General features: G+C 44.0%; 1 protein-coding gene across 12 annotated transcripts in view; it reads left to right on the top strand.

Annotated features, from left to right (window-relative positions):
- The window catches only part of LOC125448278 (RNA-binding motif, single-stranded-interacting protein 2-like), a 257,608-nt gene that overhangs the window by 173,428 nt on the left and 61,295 nt on the right, over window positions 1-22,885 (top strand). For all 12 annotated transcript variants that reach the window (XM_059643492.1, XM_059643493.1, XM_048523462.2 and 9 more), the window contains exon 4: window positions 11,895-11,986. In XM_059643492.1, coding sequence (XP_059499475.1) covers window positions 11,895-11,986 — 92 coding nt within the window. The remainder of the gene's footprint in view (window positions 1-11,894; window positions 11,987-22,885) is intronic.

Genomic DNA, 22,885 nt, shown 5'->3' with positions numbered 1-22,885 from the left:
GTCATCACAGTCCATCTGGTTCACTACAGTCATATAGCCATGGAACTGTACAGTATGGAAACAGACCCTTTTGTACAACTCGTCCATGCTGACCAGATATCCTAAATTGATCGAGTCCCTTTTGCCAGTATTTGGCCCATATCCCTCTAAACCCTATCCGTGTACCTATCCAGATGCCTTTCAAATATTGTAATTGTACCAGCCTCCACCAGTTCCCCTGGCAGCTCATTGCATATGCTCACCACCTTCTGCATGAAGAAGTCGCCCCTTAAGTCCCTTTTAAATCTTTACCCTCTCACCTTAAACCCATGCCCTCTAGTTTTAGACGCCCCCACACTAGGAAAAAGACCCCATCTATTCACCCTATCCATACCCCTCATGATTTTATAAACCTCTATGAGGTCACCCCTCAGCCTCCAACACTCCAGGGAAAAAAGCCCCAGTCTATTCAGCCTCTCTGTATAGCTCAAACCTTCCAACCCTGGCAACATCCTTGTAAATCTTTTCTGAACCCTTTCAAGTTTCACAACATCCTTCCTACAGCAGGGAGACCAGAATTGAACACAATATTTTAAAAGTGGCCTAAGCAATGTCCTATACAGCTACAACATGACCCTCCCAACTCCTGTACTCAATGCACTGTCCAATAAAGGCAAGCATACCAAATGCTGCCTTCAGTATCCTATCTACCTGCGATTCCAGTTTCAAGGAACTATGGCCCCCACTCCAAGGTCTCTTAGCTCAGCAACACACCCCAGGACCTTACCATTAAGTGTCTAAGTCCTACCCTGATTTGCCTTTCCAAAATGCAGCACCTCACATTTATCTAAACTAAACTCCATTGGCCCATCTGATCAAGATCCTGTTGTACTCTGAGTTAGCCTTCTTTGCTATCCACTACAACCTCCGATTTTGGTGTCATCTGCAAACTTACTAACCGTACCTCCCATGTTCACATCCAAATCACTTATATAACTGACAAAAAGCAGTGGATCCAGCACCGATCCTTGAGGCATACGACTGGTCACAGGCCTCCAGTCTGAAAAGCATCCCACCACCACCACGCTCTGTCTTCTACCTTCGAGCCAAATGATACAGAACTGTCTCCCTGCACTCCATGTAACTTAACCTTGCTAAGCAGTCTACCATGTGGAACCTTGTTGAATGCCTTACTGAAATCCATATAGATCACATCCACCACTCTACCCTCAACACTCCTCTTTGTTAATTCTTCAAAGAGCTCAATCAAGTTTGTGAGACATGATTACCCACACGCAAAGCCATATTGACTCTCCCTAATCAGTCCTTGCCTTTCATATAAATGCTGTCCCTCAGGATTCCCTCCAACAACTTGTCCACCACTGATGTCAGACTCACCAGTCTATAGTTCTCTGGCTTTTCCTTAGGATACAAATATCTCAGCAAGGAGCCCAACAATCACTTTGTTAGCTTCCCACAGATTTCTAGGGTACACCTGATCAGGTCCTGGCGATTTATCCATCTTTATGTGTTTTAAGATGTCCAGCACCTCTTCCTCTGTAATATGGACATTTTTCAAGATGTCGCAATTTATTTCCCCATGTTCTGTATCATCCATATCCTTCTCCATGGTAAACACTCATTCAAAATACTCGTTTAGTATCTCCCTCATCTCCCGTGGTTCCACACATAGGCAGCCTTGTTAATCTTTAAGGGGCCCCATTCTCTCTTTAGTTACTCTTTTGTCCTTGTTGTGTTTGTAGAAACCCTTTGGATTGTCCTTAACCCTATTTGCCATAGCTAATTCATTGTCCCCGTTTTGCCCTCCTGATTTGCCTCTTAAGTATACTTATACTGCCTTTATACTCTTCTAGGGATTCACCCAATCTCTGCTGTCTATACCTGACATTAACTTCATAGAACATAGAACATAGAACATTACAGCACAGTACAGGCCCTTCGGCCCTCGATGTTGTGCTGACCTGTCATACCAATCTGAAGCCCATCTAACCTACACTATTTCATGTACGTCCATATGCTTGTCCAATGACTACTTAAATGTACCTAAAGTTGGCGAATCTACTACCGTTGCAGGCAAAGCGTTCCATTCCCTTACTACTCTCTGAGTAAAGAAACTACCTCTGACATCTGTCCTATATCTTTCACCCCTCAATTTAAAGCTATGCCCCCTCGTCCTTGCCGTCATCAACCTAGGAAAAAGGCTCTCCCTATCCACCCTATCTAACCCTCTAATTATTTTATATGTTTCAATTAAGTCACCTCTCAACCTTCTTCTCTCTAACGAGACCAAAACCTCATTTTCTGCAGTCATCCAGCACTCCCTACACCAACCAGCCTTGCCCTTCTCTCTAACAGGAGCATACTGTCTCTGGAGTCTCATTACCTCATTTTTGAAGGCTTCCAATTTTCCAGCCATCTCTTTACCTGTAAACATCCGCACCCCACCCCGAATCAATTTTTGAAAGTTCTTGCCTAATACTGTCAAAATTGGCCTTCCTACGGCTTTTTTTTAGATTAGATTACCTACAGTGTGGAAACAGGCCCTTTGGCCCAACAAGTCCACACCGCCCCTTGAAGCATCCCACCCAGACCCATCCTCCTATAACCCACACACCCCTGAACACTACGGGCAATTTAGCAGAGCCAATCCGCCTAGCATGCACATCTTTGGACTGTGGGATGAAACGGGAGCACCCGGAGGAAACCCACGCGCACACGGGGAGAATGTGTAAACTCCACACAGACAGTCGCCCGAGGCTGGAATCGAACCCAGGTCCCTGGCGCTGTGAGGCTGCAGTGCTAACCACTGAGCCACCAGTAGAGCTTCAACTTTTAGATCCGGTCTGTTCTTTTCCATCACAATGTTAAAACTAATAGAATTGTGGTCACTGCCTCCAAAGTGCTCCCCACTAACACCTCTGTCACCTGCCCTGCCTTATTTCCCAAGAACAGGTCAAGTTTTGTACCTTCTCTATTAGGTACATCCACATACTGAATCAGAACATTTTCTTGTACACACTTAACAACTTCCTCTCCATCCAAGCCCTTAACAATGTTTCAGTCCCAGTCTATATTTGGAAAGTTAAAATCCCCTACTATAACCACCCTGTTATTCTAACAGATAACTCAGATTTCCTTACAAATTTGTTTCTCAATTTCCCGCTGACTATTGGTGTCTGTTATACAATCGCAATAAGGTGATCATCCCTTTCTTATTTCTCAGTTTCACCCAAATAACTTCCCCGGATGTGTTTGCAGGAATATCCTCCCTAAGTACAGCCGTAATGTTATCCCTAATCAAAAATGCCACTCCCACTTCTCTCTTGCCTCCCCTTTTGATTCTTCCAATAGCATCTATACTGTGGAACAATGACCTGCCAGTCCTGCCCACCCCTGAGCCACATCTCTGTAATCACTGTGATATCCCTGTTTCATGTTCCCAACCAGGCCCTGAGTTCATCTGCCTTACCTGTTTGGCCTCTTGCATTAAATAAATGCAGTTTAATTTTTCTGGTCCTACCTGGTTCTCTGCTTTGCTCCTGCCCGTCTTGACTGTTTGACTTGTTCCTTTCCCCACTGCACCAGTCTCAGACTGATCTCTTTCCTCACTATCCCCCGGGTCCCACCAACGCTCCTCACCCTCAACTAGTTTAAATCCTCCCGAGCAGCTCTGTCAAATTTCCTGGCCAGTATATTAGTCCCCTTCCAATTCAGGTGCAATCTGTCCTTGTACAGGTTACTTCTATCCCAGAAGACATTCCAGTGATCCAAAAATGTGAATCCATCTCCCTTGCACCAGCTTCTCAGCCGTGCTGCATTCATCTGCTCTATCCTCCAATTCCTACCCTCACTAGTTCATGGTACAGGGAGTAATCCAGATATTACTACCCTGGACAACTTTTTAAAAAAAATTTCTGCCTAACTTCCTATATTCTCTCCTCAGAATCTCATCCTTTTCTCTTCCTATGTCATTAGTCCAATGTGTACAATGACCTCCTGCAGGTTCCTCTCTCCTTTGAGAATATTCTGCATCCTGTCTGAGATACCCTTGATCTTGGCACCAGTGAGGCAACACACCATTCTGATTTCTCATTGCCAGCTGCAGAAACGTCTGTCTGTGCCTCTGAGTAGAGAGTCAGCTATCATAATTGATTGCTTGGAACCTGACACACCCCTCATTACATTAGCCAGGTTTCTGGTACCGAGACTGGCTCTGTCAGTGCTACATTTTCCTGAGAGTCCATCATCCCCTACATTTTCCAAAACAACATACTTGTTTGAGATGGGGATAGCCACAGGAGACTCCTGCACAACCTGCTTTCCTCTCCTACCTTTCCTGGAGGTCACCCATCTGCCTGACTGTAACTTCAGTTTATGACCTTTCCTGAAACTGCTATCCATCACAGCCTCTAGTTCCTGTAAATTCCTCATTGCCTCTAACTGCAGCTCCCACCAATCCAAACGATCTGATAGGATTTGCAACCGATTACATGTCCTGCAAACATAATCATCAGTAACATGGAAACTCTCCCTAATCTCCCACATCTGACTAATGTCGTTCAGGAAATGACATCTATTGTTCTTACCAACTCCAGACCTACAGTAATGTGGCTGACTGTGATTGGAATAGCTCAGTGCTGGAATGACACTGGTAGTAGCCTTCTGATCTTGTCCCTTTAAGTTGATGGGGAGAAAATTCGGAAAATAGGAGGCCCGACAATTTCTGGGTTCTCATCCCTTAACCACAAATAGTTGGTTGTGCAGCCAGTACTTCAGTGATTGGTTTTGCCATTTCTTTTGGAAGCTGTCCCTGTCCCTATAGATGTACCATAGAAAGCATTCTATCTGGATGCGTCATGGCTTGGTACGGCAACTGCTCTGCCCAGGGCCGTAAGAAACTACAGAGAGTCGTGAACACAGCCCAGACCATCATACAAACCGACCTTCCATCCATTGACACCATCTACACTTCACGTTGCCTTGGGAAAGGCAGCCAACATCGTCAAAGACCCCTCCCCCACCCCGGTTATGATCTCTTCAACTGCTTCCGTCAGGCAGAAGATATAAAAGCTTAAAGACACGGACCAACAGGTTCAAAAACAGCTTCTTCCCCGCTGTTATCAGTCTTCTGGCCGGACCGCTTAAATTTTAAATTTAATGTTGATCTCGCTCTTTGTGCACCTTCTCTGCAGCCATAGCATTGTATTTCTCGCTCAGATCCATTACCCTAATGCACTGTATGGTATGATCTGCCTGTACTGCACGCAAAACAAAGCTTTTCACAGCACCTAGGTACATGTGACAATAATAAATCAAACCAAATTTTTAAAATCCAGGGTCTGAAAAGAACGTAAGCAGGTCATTGTTGAGAATCAGTATACTCGTGATGTGGATTGAAGAGTCCCCTTCTACACTGGATCCATCCAGCGGTATTTATTGAAAGCCATTATTTTCTGAAATCATGTTCCGCAAAGGGAAACCAATTCTCTAATAGGCCATTTCAAACATTTGTGAGCCACGGTTGCAGGGATTGTATTATAGATATTAAATGGCTTCCAGCAAATTTTGAGTTGGCTATCCTTGGATGAGTCACTCCCTCCGCCTTCATCTCACCAGCAGGAACCAAGTTGACCTAATGGGAGCGTATCAATTTAACATCACCTGTCTCCTGTGAACAATAGCAACTCATTGATTCACTTCCTTAGAGTGCAACTTTGCTGGAGGGTCTGCATTAGCCCAGCATGGCTGCATCAATTAACTGGGGATGGGACTTCCAAACATGGCCACTTAGCCTTGTGATGGCCTCCTATTTTACAGCAGTGACCAACCTTCCACAGCTCACAGCATCAGGATCTTGTTCAATCCACAGCTGAACATCCAATTGTAATAGAAACAAAGAACATAGAAACAGGAGTAGGTCATTTGGCCATTCAAGCCTGCTGCACCATTCAGTATGAGCATGGCTAATAGTCTAACTCAGTTCCTGTTCCTGCTTTCTCCCCAAACCCCATGATCCCTTTAGCCTGAAGAACTATATCTAACTCCTTCTTGAAAACATTCAGTTTTTTATTTTCTTTTATTCATGCATGGGATATGGGCCAGGCAGCATTTATTGCCCATCCCTAATTGCCAAGAGGGCAGTTAAGAGTCAACCATATTTCTGTGATTCCGGAGCCACATGTAAGTCAGACCAGGTAAGGAGGACAGCTTCCTTCCTTAAAGGACATTAGTGAACCAGATGGGTTTTTCCCGACAATCGACAATGGATACATGGTAATCATTAGATTCTTAATTCCAGATTTTTTTTTGAATCCAAATTCCTTAATCTGCCATGGCGTGGTTCGAGCCTGTGTCTCCGGAACGTTACCTGGGTCGCTGGATTAACAGTCCAGCAATAATACCACTTGGCCATTGTCTCAATGTTTTGCTCTCAACTGCATTCTGTGGCAGAGAATTCCACAGGCTCACCACACTCTGGATGAAGACATTTCTCCTCATCTCAGTCTTAAATGGCCTATCTAATATTCTTAAATTGTGACCCCTGGTTCTGGACTCCCCACTTGGGAGGAACATCCTTCTGCGTTGACCCTGTCTAGTCCTATTATAATTTTAGAAGTTTTAATGAGATCTCCCTTTATTTTTTTAAACTCCAGTTCTAATTGATCCTGCCTGTTTTCATACATCAGCCCTGCCATCCCAGTTATCAGTCTGGTAAACCTTTGCTGCACTTCCTCCATCACCAGAACATCTTTTCTCAGATAAGGAGACTAAAACTGCACACAATACTGCAGGTGTTATCTTACCAAGGCCCTGTACAATTGCAGAAAGACATCCCTGCTCCTGGACTCAAACCCTCTCACTGTGAAGACCAACATGCCATTTATCTTCTTCACTGCCTGCTGCACCTGCAATGCTTACGTTCAGGTGTATAAGGACACCCACATCTTGTTGCACCTCCCCCTTTTCCCAATCTATCACCATTCAGGGACTATTTGCCTGTTTTGCCACCAGAGTGGATAAACTCACAGTTCAACTTGCTGTCTTCTCCATTGCAAAATTCCCCCACTTCCACCTTCTTCAACTCACCCAACCATTGACATAGAAAGCCTTGCCCATACCTTTGTCTTCCCTCTGCTCAACAGCTCCAATATCTAATATGACTGATCTGACAGTCTCCATTTGTCACTTTGAAAGGTTTAACTTACTTGGACAAATTGCATAGACTAGGCCTCAGTTCCATCGAGTGCAGAATGTTAAGGGATGATCTGAGGTGTTTAAGATGATTAAAGGGTTTGATCAGAACAATAGAGAGAAACCATTTCATCTGGAGTTGGAGCTTTAAAGTTAAAGCCATATGGTTCAGGGTGATGAAGCGCTTCCTCACAGAAACGGAAATGGAAATATGGAACATCCCCATCCACCAACAAAAAAGAAACTCAGGTAGTCATCTAAAATTTTCAAAACTGGGATTGATGGATTTTTGCTGGATACACGCATTTGGGGTTGTGGAACTGAGGCAGTTAAATGCAGTTAAAGTACAATCAAATTAAGTGGTGAGATGCTGAATGGTCCCCTGTTACTGGTATTCCACAGTTCATCCAGAACTCTGCTGCCAGTAACCGAACCCATGCTAAGTTCAGATCATCTGTCATCCCTGTAAAGGTAAAGTTACTATAGTCTTACTAGCCCATTGAGCTTCTTTCTCATGAGAGAGAGAGAGAATTGGTGGTGGTTTAACCTAAGGTTCAACGTGACTTTGCGAAGTGAGTGGTTGCAAAGCAGAGCCCTTCCTGGTAAACTCAGCTGGTGCAGGATATTGAACCTACGGTGTTGCTGTCACTCTGCATTGCAAACCGGCTGTCCAGCCAGCTGAGCTAAACCAACTGCACCCTGTCCTACACCTTAGGAAGGACGTCAGGGTCTTTGAGAGGATGCAGAGGAGGTCCAGCAGAATGAGAGGAATGTGAGGAAGAACATTTGTATGCAGCGTGTGACAATGACCCAGAACACACTGCCTACATAAGTGCAAGAAGTGGAGGTGGTGAATGATTTGAAAAAGAAATTGGACAGATACCTGAGGGAAATAAACTTGCTGGAGATAGGGACTGACTGGATTGTTCTGCAAAGAGTGGCATGAACTGCAACCTTCTGTGCCATAATGACACGACAATCCAATGACATTGGCTCCCAGTCCACACATACCTCAAATTCAAAATTACCACTGCTATGGTTGAAACTTCTCCGTGGAGTTTTTCAACCTCCCTGCCCGAAATTGCCTTTCTCTGAATCTGGCCCATTGTGTGGATGTCTCTCTTCATCCAGCCATCAGCTGGCCTGGCCTAAACTCTGGAATTCCTCCCCTAAAACCTTCCAAATTTCTCCTGAAATTTTGGGCCAATGTTTGGACCAGCCCCTCTTGACACATTCTTTGTTGACTTGGCAACCAAGTTGCAGGCCACAGAAATGCTTCAGTGTAATTTGGGCAAGTTGAGTGAGTGGATAGATGAAGTATAATGTGGATAAATGTGAGGCTATTCACTTTGGTAACAAAAACAGGAAGAGAGATTATTATCTGAACGGTGATAGATTGGGAAAGGAGGAGGTGCAGTTAGACCTGGGTGTCCTTGTACACGAATCACTGAAAGTCAGCATTGCAGGTGCAGCAGGCAGTGAAGAAGGTAAATGGTCTGTTGGCCTTCATAGCGAGAGGGTTCGAGTCCAGGGATGTCTTGCTGCAATTGTACAGGGCCTTGGTGAGACTACACCAGGAGTATTGTGGGCAGTTTTGGTCTCCTTATCTGAGGAAAGATGTTCTGGTGATGGAGGGAATGAAGCAAAGGTTTACCAGACTGATTCCTGGGATGGCAGGGCTGATGTATGAAGAGAGAATGGATCTATTCAGACTTTATTCACTGGAGTTTAAAAGAATGAGGAAGGATCTCGGAGAAACCTATAAAACTCTAACAGGACTAGACAATGTCAACACAGGACGATGTTCTTGATGACTGAGAAGCCCAGAACCAGAGATACAGTCTAAGGATACAGGGCAGGCCGTTTAGGAATGAGATGAGGAGAAATTGCTTCACCCAGAGAGTGGTGATCCTGTGGAATTCTTTGTCACGGAAAGTGGTTGAGGCCAAAACATTGAATGTTTTCAAGAAGAAATTAGATATAGTTATAGATTCATGGAGTCAAACAGCATGGAAACAGAACCTTTGGTCTAACCAGTCCTTGCTAACCATGCTCCCAAGCTAAACTAGTCCCACCTGCCTGTTCTTGGCCCATATCCCTCCAAACATTTCTAATTCGTGTACTTATCGAAAGGTCTTTTAAACATTGTAACTGTACCTGTATCCACCATTTCCTCTGAAAGTTCATTCCACACACGAACCACTCCCTGTGTCAAAGTGTTGCCCCCATGTCTTTTTAAAATCTTTCTCCTTTTCACCTTAAAAGTATGCCCCCAGTCTTGAAATCCTCCACACTCAGGAAAAGACACCTGCCAATCACCTTATCTATGCCCTGCCTGATTTTAAAAGTCACTATAAGGTTTATAAAATAGTTCTTCAGGTTAAAGGAATCAAAGGATAGGGGGAGAAAGAAGGAGTGGAGGACTGAGTTGGATCATCAGCCACGATCATGTTGAATGGTGGAGCAGGCTTGATGGGCCAAATGGCCTATTCCAGCTTCTGCTTAGTCTGTTCCTATGTTGTCTTTGTTTCTGTGAAGTGCCATAGAGCATTTCTCAGTATTAAAATTTAAACTGTTGGGGATCATCACGATCAAACCCAAGCCTTTTCTGCTTATTGTATAAAAATATTTTTTTTTCAGTGACCATATCAAGGAGTCATGCTTATTCAATCATCTTAGCTGAAAGACGCTAAAGATCATTTATGGATTGCCAGTTGCCAGTGTGGGCTACCTTTGGCCAATTCAGTCTTTGTTTAGATGTCTAAGTTGCTCAGTTGCCAGGGAAGTTACCAGGTGAGGATTTGCTGTTCAAACTTGTCCTTTAGGGTTCCTCCTCTTCAAAAGGAAAAGTCACACTACTATAGAATGTACAAACATTCTGACGTACATATGAATTAGGAGCAAGAGTAGACCACTCAGTCCCTCAACTCTGCTCTGTCATTCAGGACATTCATGGTTGAACTCGCTACTCCACATGCCCAGCTGCCCTTCCTCTCCCTTCCTGATGACCTTTCACCCCATGCTAATCAAGACTTGAAATGTTCTGGTTAAATTGATTGACCGTTTCTTTTACCACAAGGCTGCACGGCATTTCAAACTGTCACTATTGAGACTTTGAATTGGAGCCAGGATCAAAGGGCACTGGGGGTTGGGAATTAGATATTCCTCTCCTTGAGGTCTGACTTGATACCCGATCTGATTCCACGAACAGGAGGAATCGCACCTGGGCCTTCCAGAGCAGACTCAATGGGCTGAATGGTCTACTTCTGCTCCAGTGTCTTGTGGTCTTCTAATATCAGCCACCCAGATACAATGTTCTATAAGTCCTTCTGAAGCTTTCCCCTCTTTCTTCCTTCTAAACACTCAAAAAAAACTTATGTTTTGGTCATCTGTCCTTATATTTCTTTACATATCTCTGTGTCAAGATCTGGTCAGATTATGATCCCATGAAGCACCTTGGAGCATTTTTTAATGACATTAAAAGTGCTATATGAATGCAAGTTGTTGTCATCGAGAATAACTATGGCAGGTCATTCAACTGCCAATCTTAATCCTGTTCTATGCTAAGATTGCACACAAGCATGTTCTCTGGTACAAGTTCTCTGGCAATCAGTCTCCACTCCCAAACCCAATTTTCGCTGCAATTCAGATCCACACAGGGCTAGGAACAAGCCTGGGTTAATAGCACATATCCCAGGCTTTGCCTTTACTTGCTGAAGCACTGGGATGCAAACACTTACCTCAGTTCACTGGTCTATACTAGGATAACAACAGTCAGTTGCAATGAAGGTAACACCTTTTGCACAACCAGCTTAAAATACCATGGGTGAACTGAGCGGAGAGGTGGTGTCTGTCTTTAATGATTAAAAAATGCTTGAATATTGCTGTTAAAAACAGACATGCTGTTGAAACATTTTTGCCTTGCACTCATCAAGACACAATCACAACTTCAAAGTGAACAGCAATTTACACAGCATGGGATGAGTGTGCTGATTGATTGCCAAGCAGATTCTGATTGGTGGAGGTCTTGCCATTGAGAATGCGTTGGGGAACTGTTAACTGCCAAACTTTTGTTGAAATTCCAACCAGGCAAGTTGACTCTGATTGGTCAAGGCATTGCCATAGGGACTGTATCAGGGAATGGACATTGCGCCCCCATGCCAACTCAAAGCTTTGGTTTAGTTGGAAAAGGTGCAATGCATGGACTTCATTGAATGGCATTTGACATGCTCATCGCACCAAATGGTCATGGTCAACTGGTGCCAGGCATATGCAGGCACCACAGCTGGCATTGGGCACAGCTGGGGGCGGGGGCACCATTTTGCCCAGAGCCTGCACAAGCAGTATCACAGCAAGGTTTTGCACACAGGATTTGGCAAGCAGTAACAGAGCAAGGTCGCATGCGCAAACGCAACATTGCTTCAAAGCTGCCCTGCAAATTAAAGTGGGGGGTAAGAGCAGAGAGAGAGGTTGGAGAGTGAGAATCTCAGGTGGGCCCTGTCTTATTGCCAAAGCATGTTTACTGGCTGGAGAGGTTGTGTATGTGCATTTTGTTTTGGTTTTCTCAGACCGACCTGCGCCAATCTTTTCGGCCTTGGTTGGATGGCTCCGCCATTCATGTGTGCGATTCCGGCTGTAATGATTGTTCAAGTCCAGTTTACCATTGAATCACTTGTATTGATGCTGTTGGATTTTTTTTCAAGGCTATGGGTTTGTGGATTTCGATAGTCCTGCTGCTGCACAGAAGGCAGTGTCTGCGTTGAAGTCCAGTGGGGTGCAGGCCCAGATGGCAAAGGTAAGCGCATACTCTTGCACTTGTAAAGCAGCACTGGCTGCTTAGGCAGACCACTTTTTGTTGCAAAAGCTGATTATTCCCCGATCCCATCACCCTTCCTATCAAAAGTTGTTTTCTTTTTGGTCCCTTATCGAAAAAAAGATGTATTAGCATTGGAGGCAGTCCAAAGAAGGCTCAGTAGACTGATATCAAGTTTGGAGAGATTGTCTTGCAAGGAGAAATTGAGTAGATTTGGCCTGTATTCATTGGCATGTAGAAGAATAAGGTGACCTTATTGAAATATATATGATTCTTAGGAAGTTGACAGGGTAGATTTGGAAAGATTGTTTCCCCTTGTGGAGAGTCTGGGACTAGAGGACATGATGAGATGTTGCGTATTTAATACAGAGAAAAGGAGGAATTTCTTCTTTCAGAGGGTTGTGAATCTGTGGAATTCTTTATCACAGAGTGCTGTAGATCCTGGGTCATTAAATATATTCAAGGCTGAGACAGACACATTTTTATTCAGGAAGGGATGCAAGGGCTATGGAGTGAAGATCAGGATGATCAGATCAGCCATGATTTCATTGAATAGTGGAGCAGGCTCACTGGGCTGAATGGCCTACTTCTGCTCCTACATCTTATAGCCTGTCAACTCCCTCACCTAGTTCATCATTTGTCAAGATGCATGTGTTCACTGACTGTGAGACCAAGTACTAAACTCAAGCCTTTTGATGGCAGAGGTTTAGTGCCTGCCTGACTGCCTAGCAGCAGGTGACCTGGAACAGCTTTGGATGACTGCACTCCCTCCGTCTCTCAGTTTTCTTCTGGGCAACCCTTACAAGAGACCTCTCACCTAACTCTGCTTTCGATGGCCTGCTCAAGGTCAGATTGACTCTATCAATTAATTCAGCAGGTATAGTATTTATTGACCCTCTCTAATTTGCCCCTTAAAAAGGTGGTGGTGAGCTGCCTTTTTGAACCACTGCAGTCCATGTTTTGTGGGTTGAGCCATGATGCCATTGGGGAGGAACTTCCAGGATTTTGACCCAGTGACAGTGAAGGAACGGTGATATATTTCCAAGTCAGGAAGGTGTGTGGCTTGCAGGGAATCTTGCAGGTAGTGGTATTCCCATATATCTGCTCTCCATATTGTAATGAAAACTGGATGAACATCCTACCACATAGAATGCTAGCCAAACCCTGCTGATACCTCTTCTCCTTCCCATCTGGCTTTTGCACCCTCCCCTCACACTCACTGTTGCAAACTCTTGGCCTGTATAATGGTCCCCATCTGTGGGCAGAGATCCTGTAATGTTGCATTTGTCCGGATACCATTAAATATTGTCAAATATACCAATGGGAGTCCCAGAGATGTGGAAGTGGGTACCAGCTTCAGCAGTAAAGATCTCATGACTTGATTTTGGGTTGCAGTCATTGCCACCAGAAGCTGTTGGTATTTCACCTTCACCAGCAACCTTCAATTTCCTTTGTGTATTTCGCTTGCTTAGTTGATGTTTTCCTATCACATCCATGTCGTCCTTTTGGAGTCATAGGCAGTGTGTGTCATGGCATCTGCCACAGCAATCATGTTATCTGAAGGGATAGATTGGGTAGGAAAGTGAAAATTTAACGGGCTCAATGACTTTCTCTCAATTTTCTCCATTTCCATCCTGAAGGGTATTCTCTAAACCCCTCTGCCCCACCACCACACCACCCCCTTCACCCTGATAGTTAGCCACTGAGGCATAAATAAGGTGATCAGACATTCATTGTTTCCTTACTGGAAAATCTGGATTTTCCCACATTGAAATACAGTATTTAAATAGCTGAGCCTCAAACAGACTGGTGTTGGTGATCATGACAATTCTGACATACAAAATAATGAAATATCTGGAGATGCTTGATGTTCTCCTCCAAAAGAGTACAGGAATGAGCAGATTTGTCTTCTTCTGAGTGGTTTAATCACCACTGCCTCAGCCCTCAGTGATGATGAATTTTGTGTTTTGCTCTGTGTATCTGTTGCCATTTCTATGAGTTCACTGATCTGCAGATTATTTGAATGCATTGTATTTGACAGGCCTCCATAGCTCGTCCCATAGCCGCTTCTGTGTTCGTGCACATGTGGGAGTGTGGGGTACCCCCGATAGTCAACTTTGCCAGGAAAACCTCAGCTTTATCCTGTGTCAAGTCAATTTGTACAATTGGCTTCAGCAATTCTCAGTTGGTGGAGGAATAGCCGAGACAGTGATGGCTGGTGATGTGTTAGCCAGCAATCTTGTTCTGCATCTTGCACCTGCTCCAGAATGGGGTGGGTGTGTGTGTGTGTGTGTGTGTGTGTGTGTGTGTGTGTGTGTGTGTGTGTGTGTGTGTGTGTGTGTGTGTGTGTATGTGAGTGTGTGTGTGTGTGTGTGTGTGTGTAAACTCATATCTGTTTGCACCTGCTCCAGAATGGGTGTGTGTGTGTAAACTCATATCTGTATACAAACATGCCCGAGCACATATGTGAGTATATGTGTAATGAAAACAGAAATTGTTGGAGAAACTTAGCCAGTCAGGCAGCATCTGTGGGAAGAGAAACAGTTAACATTTCAGGTCCAATGACTCCTCATCAGAATTGTCCATGTATATGTGTATGTTGGTGTTAGTATCAGTGTCCATGTGAATGTATGTATATTTGAGAGAGTATATACAAGTGTGACTTTCTTTGTGGTTGTATGTGAGTGTTTGTGTGTGTGCGCGTGCACATGAATTAGTCATCTCGTGTGTGTGTGTGAGAGAGAGAGTGTGTTTGTGCAATTGAGAGTGTAGGGATGGACATCAAATGAGAACAGGAATTGGGGAGGAATCCATGCCACCATGTGAGAATAGAGGCAGATAATGTATTTTCACAGCAATTTGGTGACTGCCAGTGACTTGGTAAAAATAACACAGAGACGAGATGAGGAAAATTTTGTTTTCAAAATGTAGAGAGTTGTTGCCACTTGGAATATGCTACCTGAATGCTGGGTTGTGGAGGCAGGTTCAATACTAACTTGAAAGCATTTACTGATAAAAGACACGATTCCGTTTACCTTGCTCGACTAGATTCCACTCTGTTCCAAAGTATGCACTATTCACTTGCGTAGTACAGATTAATTTAGGGGTGGCGCATTCCGATGTGAAAGACACACCTTAATGACATTTGTGTAAAATTCCAACAGACGCACAGTCTATTTCAAACAAGCAGCCTGATGTGCTGAAATCATAGTCAAAGAGTTTTGCATGAACATATTTGGTGAGCACAAACTAAAGATTAACCCCAGGTCATTTTGAGCTGTATCTCTTCACCCTCATCAGGGACTGCCTTTGTGTTTTGAGCACAACACTCAAACATTTCGTGCCATAGTGCTGCACAGACATCAGCGAATCAGTGATCACATGACAGTGTCCCATCACTAACACACCACTACTGGAGCTTACCACGGAGCCGTGCTCTCAGTGACTTACAAAACTCCTGTAAAAAATACCTTCACTTTTTCTTCACAGTCACAAATTTTATTTAAGCATTTTGAGCAGAGACATATGGACGTTCAGGGAAGAGGGAACTGAGTAGATCATCATTTATACAATCTCAGGATGTGGGCTGGGCCAACATTTTATTATCCATCCCTAGTTTCCCTTGAGAAGGTGGTGGAGAGCTGTCTCTTGAATCGCTGCAGTCCATGTGCTGTAGGTAGACCCACAATGCCCTTAGTGAGGGAATTCCAGGGTCCTTAACCAGCGACACTGAAGGAACAGCAATATATTTCCAAGTTAGGATGGTAAGTGGTTTGGGGGGGAACCTGCAGGCAGTTGTGTTCTCATGTATCTGCCGTCCTTTTCCTTGTAGATGGAAGTGGCCATGGGGTTGGAAGGTGCTGTTAAGGGATCCTTGGTGAGTTACTGCAGAGCATCTTGTAGATGATACACACTGCTGTCAGTGAGGGATCCCGGTTTCAAATTGAATCCAGTTTGGTCAGATCAGCTGAAATTCTTTCTTTGATTTGGCAAAATTAGATTGGCTACTTTGTCCAGCCACATAAGAAAGCAGAAAGGACAGTTCACCAATGGCTTAGAAGTGCCATGCAAGTGGATGTGGGAGTCAGAGAAGTCCAGTGTTAGTCACACACTTAACATTTCAGAAGAAGGTGCAAATTACAATGTGCAGGAAGTGGAAAGTGTCTATTTTAGTGAAGAGGTAAAGGGTGAGTGTTGGTTGGTTTGTCATAACCACAGGTTAGGCAGTGTGGGACTAGGGAGAGTAAACTTAGAGCCAGACCTCTCAGGAGCAAAATCAGGAAACACACCTCCACATAGAGGGTGGTCGAAGATTGGAAACTCTTCTTGTAAATGGCAGTTGACGCTGGACAGTTATTCATTTTAAATTTAAGACGGATAGATCTTTGTTAGTCAAAGATGTTAAGGAACGTGGAGTAACAATGACAAATAGAGTTAGGTCGGATCAGCCATGATGTCATTGAATGGTAGGACAGGATCAAGAGGCTGAATGGCCTCATGCATTTTCTATGGTGCCAGAATATGTTGATTTTTCTATATATTGAGGGGGCAATAGTGTCTGCCCTAGTGTATTAGTTGTATTCACCAGTTATGGTCACTGGAGGCCCAAGGAGGAGCTATTTGCAGTCGTAGAATCAAACGATTTGCAGTACAGAAGGAGACCATCCCACCTATCATGTCTGTACTGGCTCCTGTAGTTCCATCTTCCAGTCCTGTCTCCATAGCCCTCCAAGATCATCCCTTTCAAATATATTTCTATATTTGACTCTTCTTCTTTTGAAGCTTCCTATGGAATCCACCTCCATCACTCAGGCAGTGCATCTCTGAGTGAAGAAGTTTCTCCTCATCTCACTCCTAGTGACCCAGGTTTGAATCCTGCCATGGCAGATGGTGGAATTTGAATTCAGTAAATGTCTGAAATTAAGAATCTAATGATGGCTGTGAATTCATTGTCGATGGTCAGGATAAAAAACCATCTGGTTCACTAATGTCCCTGAGGGAGGAAAACTGCTGTCCTTACCTGGCTTGGCCTAAATGTGACTCCAGACTCTCAGCAATGTGGTTGACTCTTAACTGACCAATTGGCAATTAGGGATGGGCAATAAATGCAGCCTAGCATTTATTCAAAGTGAATAAGCCCAATTTCCTTAATATTTTCTTTTATCTAAAATCCCTCATTCCTGTATCATTTTAATAAATCTCCTTTTAAACTTTTTCCAGGGCTTTAACAAACTTGCTTAAATAAGGTGCCCAGAATTGAACACAGTACTCCAAATGTAATATGACCAATGATTTGGAGAGGTGAAGCATCACTTCCTTGCTTTTATACTCTGTGACTCTATTTATAAGCCGAAGGATCCAATAAGCCTTCTTAACAGCTGTTTCAATTTGCCTGGTCACCTTCAAAGGATCATGCACATGAACCCTGAGGTCCCTCTGCTCCATAACTCCCCTCAAAGTTGTACCATTGAGCCTGTATTGTCTCTACATGTTTCTGCTACCAAAAAATGCATTACTTCACATTTCTCTGCATTGAAATTCATCTGCCAAGTGTCTGCCCATTTGGCCAACCTGTCAGTGTTCCTCTGAAGTTGCTCAGCATTATCCTCACAATTCACTATTCTTCCTAGTTTGGTATCATTAGCAAATTTAGAGATTTTTTCCTCAACAATCATCTCCGAATCAAAAAAAAGGGTTCCAACACCACTTTCACCTTGTCTCCAGTCTGAGAAATGCCCTTCCATACCTACCCACTGTTTCCTATCCTTTAGCCAACTTCTAATCCATGCTGCCAAGGACCGTCAATCCCAAACATTTCTAATTTGCAAATCAACCTGCCATGTGGCGCTTTATCACATGCTTTCTGCAAGTCTGACTATACAACATCTGCTGTCTGTGTCACCTCATCAAAGAACTCACTTAAATTCGGCAGACATGACCTGCTGTTGACAAAACCATGTTGACCGTCTAATATTAACTTATTTTTCTCTAAGTGTATGTGTACATTATCTCATATAATGGCCTCCATCAGTTTTCCCAACATTGATGCCAAGCTGACAGGTCTATAGTTTCCTGGGTTATCGTTTGCCCTTAAACAACGTCTCATTTGCAACCCTCCAACCCCCTGGGACTATTCCTCTGTTCAGAGAGGCCTGGAAACCTTCTGTCAATGGTTCCCTAATTTGCTCCCTTACCCCTCTCAGTAATCTAGGATGCATCCCATCTTGGCCTGGCGACTTCTGTACCTGGAGTGCTGCCAGCTTTTTAGCACCTGTTCTTTATCTATCACTAGACAGCTCAGTTGCTCAACACCCATGTTTTCATATAGGTCATTGTCACCATCTTCTAATTTGGTAAGAACAAAAGCAAAATATTCATTGAGTACCTCTGCCATATCCTTTGCTTCATTGAGTAGGCTACCCTGCTTGTGCTTTACGGGCCCCACTCTTTCCTTCACCTACCTTCTACTGTTAAATGCTTGAAAAACATTTTAGTATTTGTTTTAGCACAGCTTGCCATCCTTTCCTCATGGTTCCTCTTAAGCTTCCGTTTTCCAGGCTTAGCCTGTCGTTATTATTTTTCCGGTACACATCACATGCCATCTTTTTCTTCATTTTTTTCTCATCAATATCTATAGTCATCTAGGGTACTCTAGTTTTGGATACCCTGTTTGCAGCTCTAGCCCTCAACTCACTATTCATCAGCTCCTGAGGTGACTGTCTAGCTGGGATTTGGTGTAAAGAGTGGGAAGTAAAACAGAGCAGGAAACAGAACAGATGTTTTGTAATTATCCTCTTCACATATTATTATACACCACAGAGGCAGGTGGGACTTGAACCCAGGTCTCCTGGCTCAGAGGCAGGGACACTACCACTGTGCCCCTGCAGAGAAGCAGAACAGATATTTTCAAATCAACCTATTCAGAGATGTTACTGCACACCTTTGGAGCAGGTGACACTTGAACCCAGGCCTCCTGACTTAAAAGGAGAGACACTACCAGTGCACCACAGGAAACCCTAGGGACACTGAATATTTGTTAAAATCAAACTGTAAGCACCTGAAAATGTCACTTGGAGGCCCCAAGGGTGTCACCTTCCGGACTTGAGGGCTACAGCAAAGGAGGTCATGACAATATGAGATTAGTTACAAAGAGATAGGATCAATGGTAGGCCATTCAGCCCCTCAAACCTGTTCCTCCATGCACACAGATCATAAGACCATAAGACATAGGAGTGGAAGTAAGGCCATTCGGCCCTTCAAGTCCACTCTGCCATTTAAACCATGGCTGATGGGCATTTCAACTCCACTTCCTTGCACTCTCCCCGTAGCCCTCGATTCCTTCTGAGATCAAGAATTTGTCGATCTCTGCCTTGAAGGCATCCAACATCCCAGCCTCCACTGCACTCCGTGGCAATGAATTCCACAAGCCTACCACTCTCTGGCTGAAGAAATGTCGTCTCATTTCTGTTTTAAATTTACCCCCTCTAATTCTCAGGCTGTGCCCACGGGTCCTAGTCTCCCCGCCTCACGGAAACAACTTCCCAGCGTCCACCTCTTCTAAACCATACATTATCTTGTAATTTCTATTAGATCTCCCCTCAACCTTCTAAACTCTAATGAGTACAATCCCAGGATCCTTAGCCGTTCATCATACGTTAAACCTACCATTCCAGGGATGATCCGTGTGAATCTCCGCTGGACACACTCCAGGGCTAGTATGTCCTTCCTGAGGTGTGGGACCCAAAATTGGACACAGTATTCTAAATGGGGCCTAACTAGAGCTTTATAAAGCCTCAGAAGCACTTCGCTGCTTTTATATTCCAACCCTCTTGAGATAAACGACAACATTACATTCGCTTTCTTAATTACGGACTCTACCTGCAAGTTAACCTTTAGAGAATCCTGGACCAACACTCCCAGATCCCTTTGTACTTCTGATTTGTGAATTTTCTCACCATTTAGAAAATAGTCCATGCCTGTATTCTTTTTTTCTGAAGTGCAAAACCTCACATTTACTCACATTGAATTTCATCAGCCATTTCCTGGACCACTCTCCTAAACTGTCTAAATCTTTCTGCAACTTCCCCACATCCTCAGTACTACCTGCCTGTCCACCTATCTTCATATCATCGGCAAACTTCGCCAGAATGCCAATGCCCCCAGTCCCTTCATCCAAATCATTAATGTATAAGGTGAACAGCTGCGGCCCCAACACTGAACCCTGTGGGACACCGGTTGCCATTCCGAAAAAGAGCCTTTTATCCCAACTCTCTGCCTTCTGTCAGACAGCCAATCCTCAATCCAAGCCAGTAGCTCACCTCGAACACTATGGGCCCTCACCTTGCTCAGCAGCCTCCTGTGAGGCACCGTATCAAAGGCCTTTTGGAAGCCTAGATAGATAACATCTACTGGGTTTCCCTGGTCTAACATAATTGTTAACAGGTTTGTCAGGCACGACCTCCCCTTCCTAAATCCATGCTGACTTGTTTTAATCTGACCCTGCACTTCCAGGAATTTAGAAATCTCATCCTTGACAATGGATTCTAGAATTTTACCAACTACTGAGGCTAGGCTAATCGGCCTGTAATTTTCCATCTTTTGCCTTGACCCTTTCTTAAACAGGGGTTACAACAGCAATTTTCCAATCATCTGGGACTTTCCCTGACTCCAGTGACTTGTGAAAGATCACGACCAAAGCCTCCGCTATTTCCTCAGCCACCTCCCTCAGAGCTCTAGGATGTAGCCCATCGGGACCAGGAGATTTATCAATTTTTAGACCTTTTAGCTTTTCTAGCACTTTCTCTTTTGTAATGCCTACCATACTCAACTCTGCCCCCTGGCTCTCCCTAATTATTGGCATACTGCTCATGTCTTCCACTGTGAAGACTGACGCAAAGTACTTATTAATTTCTTCAGCTATTTCCTTATCTCCCATCACTAGCCTTCCAGCATCAATTTGGAGCAGCCCAATATCTACTTTTGCCTCTCATTTGTTTCTTATGTATTGAAAGAAGCTTTTACTATCATTTCTAATGTTACTCGCTAGCCTATCTTCATATTTGATCCTCTCCTTCTGTATTGCTCTCTTTGTTATCCTCTGTTTGTTTTTGTAGCCTTCCCAATCTTCTGATTTCCCAGTGCTCTTGGCCACTTTATAGGCTGTCTCTTTTTCTTTGATATATTTCCTGACTTCCTTTGTCAGCCATGGCTGTCTAATCCCACCCCGGATAATCTTTCTTTTCTTTGGGATGAACCTCTGTACTGTGTCCTCAATTACACCCAGAAACTCCATGACTGATTTTCTACTGCAATGCCACTTAACTGCATTGTCCCCATACAGCCTTAATTACCGTTAATACTGAGAAATCTATTGATTTCAATCTTGAATGTACTCAATGAATGAACCTCCACTGTCCTCTGGGGTGGAAAATTTCCACAGATTCACCCCCTCTGAGTGAAGAAATTCCTTTTCCTCATCTCAGTCACCTTGTGGTTCTAGACTCATCAGCCAGGAGAAACAGACTATCAACATTCGTCCTATCGAACTGTGTAAGAACTTCGTAAGTTTCACTGAGGTCACCCCTCAGTATTTGAAACTCGAGAGAATACAGGCCTGGTTTCCTCAATCCCAGCTCATAAAGCAATCCCACCATCCCAGGTGAGATGAATATAGTGAACCTCTGCTGCACTCCCATTCTGGCTAGTACATGCTTTCTGAGGTAACGGGATCAAAACAGCACTTGCTACTCCAGGTGATGTCTCACAAAGGTTCTACAATTGCAGCAAAATCTGTACTCAAGTCCCCTTGAAATAAATGCCACCATATCATTTGCCTTCTTAATTGCTTGCTCCCCTTGCATGCTAACTTTTGGTGACTCATGACCAGGCACACCCAGGTCCTTTTGGATACCTGCACTTTTCAACCTCTCATCATTCGATAAATATTTTGCCTTGCTGCTGTTTGTACTAAGAAGAATAACTTCACAATTATTCACATTATGTTCCATCTGTCATGTTCTTGCTATCAGCCTGTCTAAATCCCCTTGAAGCCTCTTTACATCCTCCTCACGACTCACATTCAACCCGGTCTTATGTCATAAGCAAATTTTTGGAATGTTACAACTGACTCCCACATCCGTATCTTTGCTATAGCTTGCAGACAGCTATGGCCCCAGCACTGATCCTTACGATACAACACTTACAACAGCCTGACACCCTGGGAAAGAAGTATTTCTTCCTTCTCTCTTTTTTTTCCTGCCAAATCTCAACCCAGAGCAGTATATAATCCCAATTCCATGCAATCTAATTTTATATACTAACCTACGTGGGTCTTCAGGCACGACATCCACCAGCTGGTTATATTGGAGTATTTATAACAATAAAATGTGCCCATATCAAGCAGTCACAGGTTGATTAGAACAACTTTGACTTATTGTGATAGCAGAGAAGCTTCTTTTCAGAGGAACCTGCATCTGCATCAGCTTGGAGATATTAAGGGAGGGAAGGACAGCATCTTTCATCCACTATCACCAACCCCCCTCCGTGCCTTTTTCCCGTCTCTGTTCCCTCCTGATGCTCACCACTATTACCTTTGGTTCACTTCCTGCTGTAAACCATATTTTGCAGTTCATGGGGTCATAAACTGATAAGCATTTCCTGCTGAAGTAGGCCATTTGGCCCCTCAAGCCTTTTCTGCCATTAAAAAGAGCATGGCTGATTTGATTGGGTAGCAAGCCCGCTTTCCTGTCTGTCTCCCAAACCCTTCACTCCCTTGTGCATCAAAAATCTGTCTAACTCAGCCTTGAATATATTCAGTGACCCAACCTCCAAGTGTCACATTTGCATATCGGGGAGTAGGGGGGAGAGCATTCAACAGATTAA

The sequence above is a fragment of the Stegostoma tigrinum genome, chromosome X (genome assembly GCF_030684315.1).
Source record: "Stegostoma tigrinum isolate sSteTig4 chromosome X, sSteTig4.hap1, whole genome shotgun sequence".
In the NCBI taxonomy this organism is placed as follows: Eukaryota; Metazoa; Chordata; class Chondrichthyes; order Orectolobiformes; family Stegostomatidae; genus Stegostoma; species Stegostoma tigrinum.
Note: the sequence above shows the minus strand (reverse complement) of the source record. Positions and strands in the feature narration are given on the sequence as shown.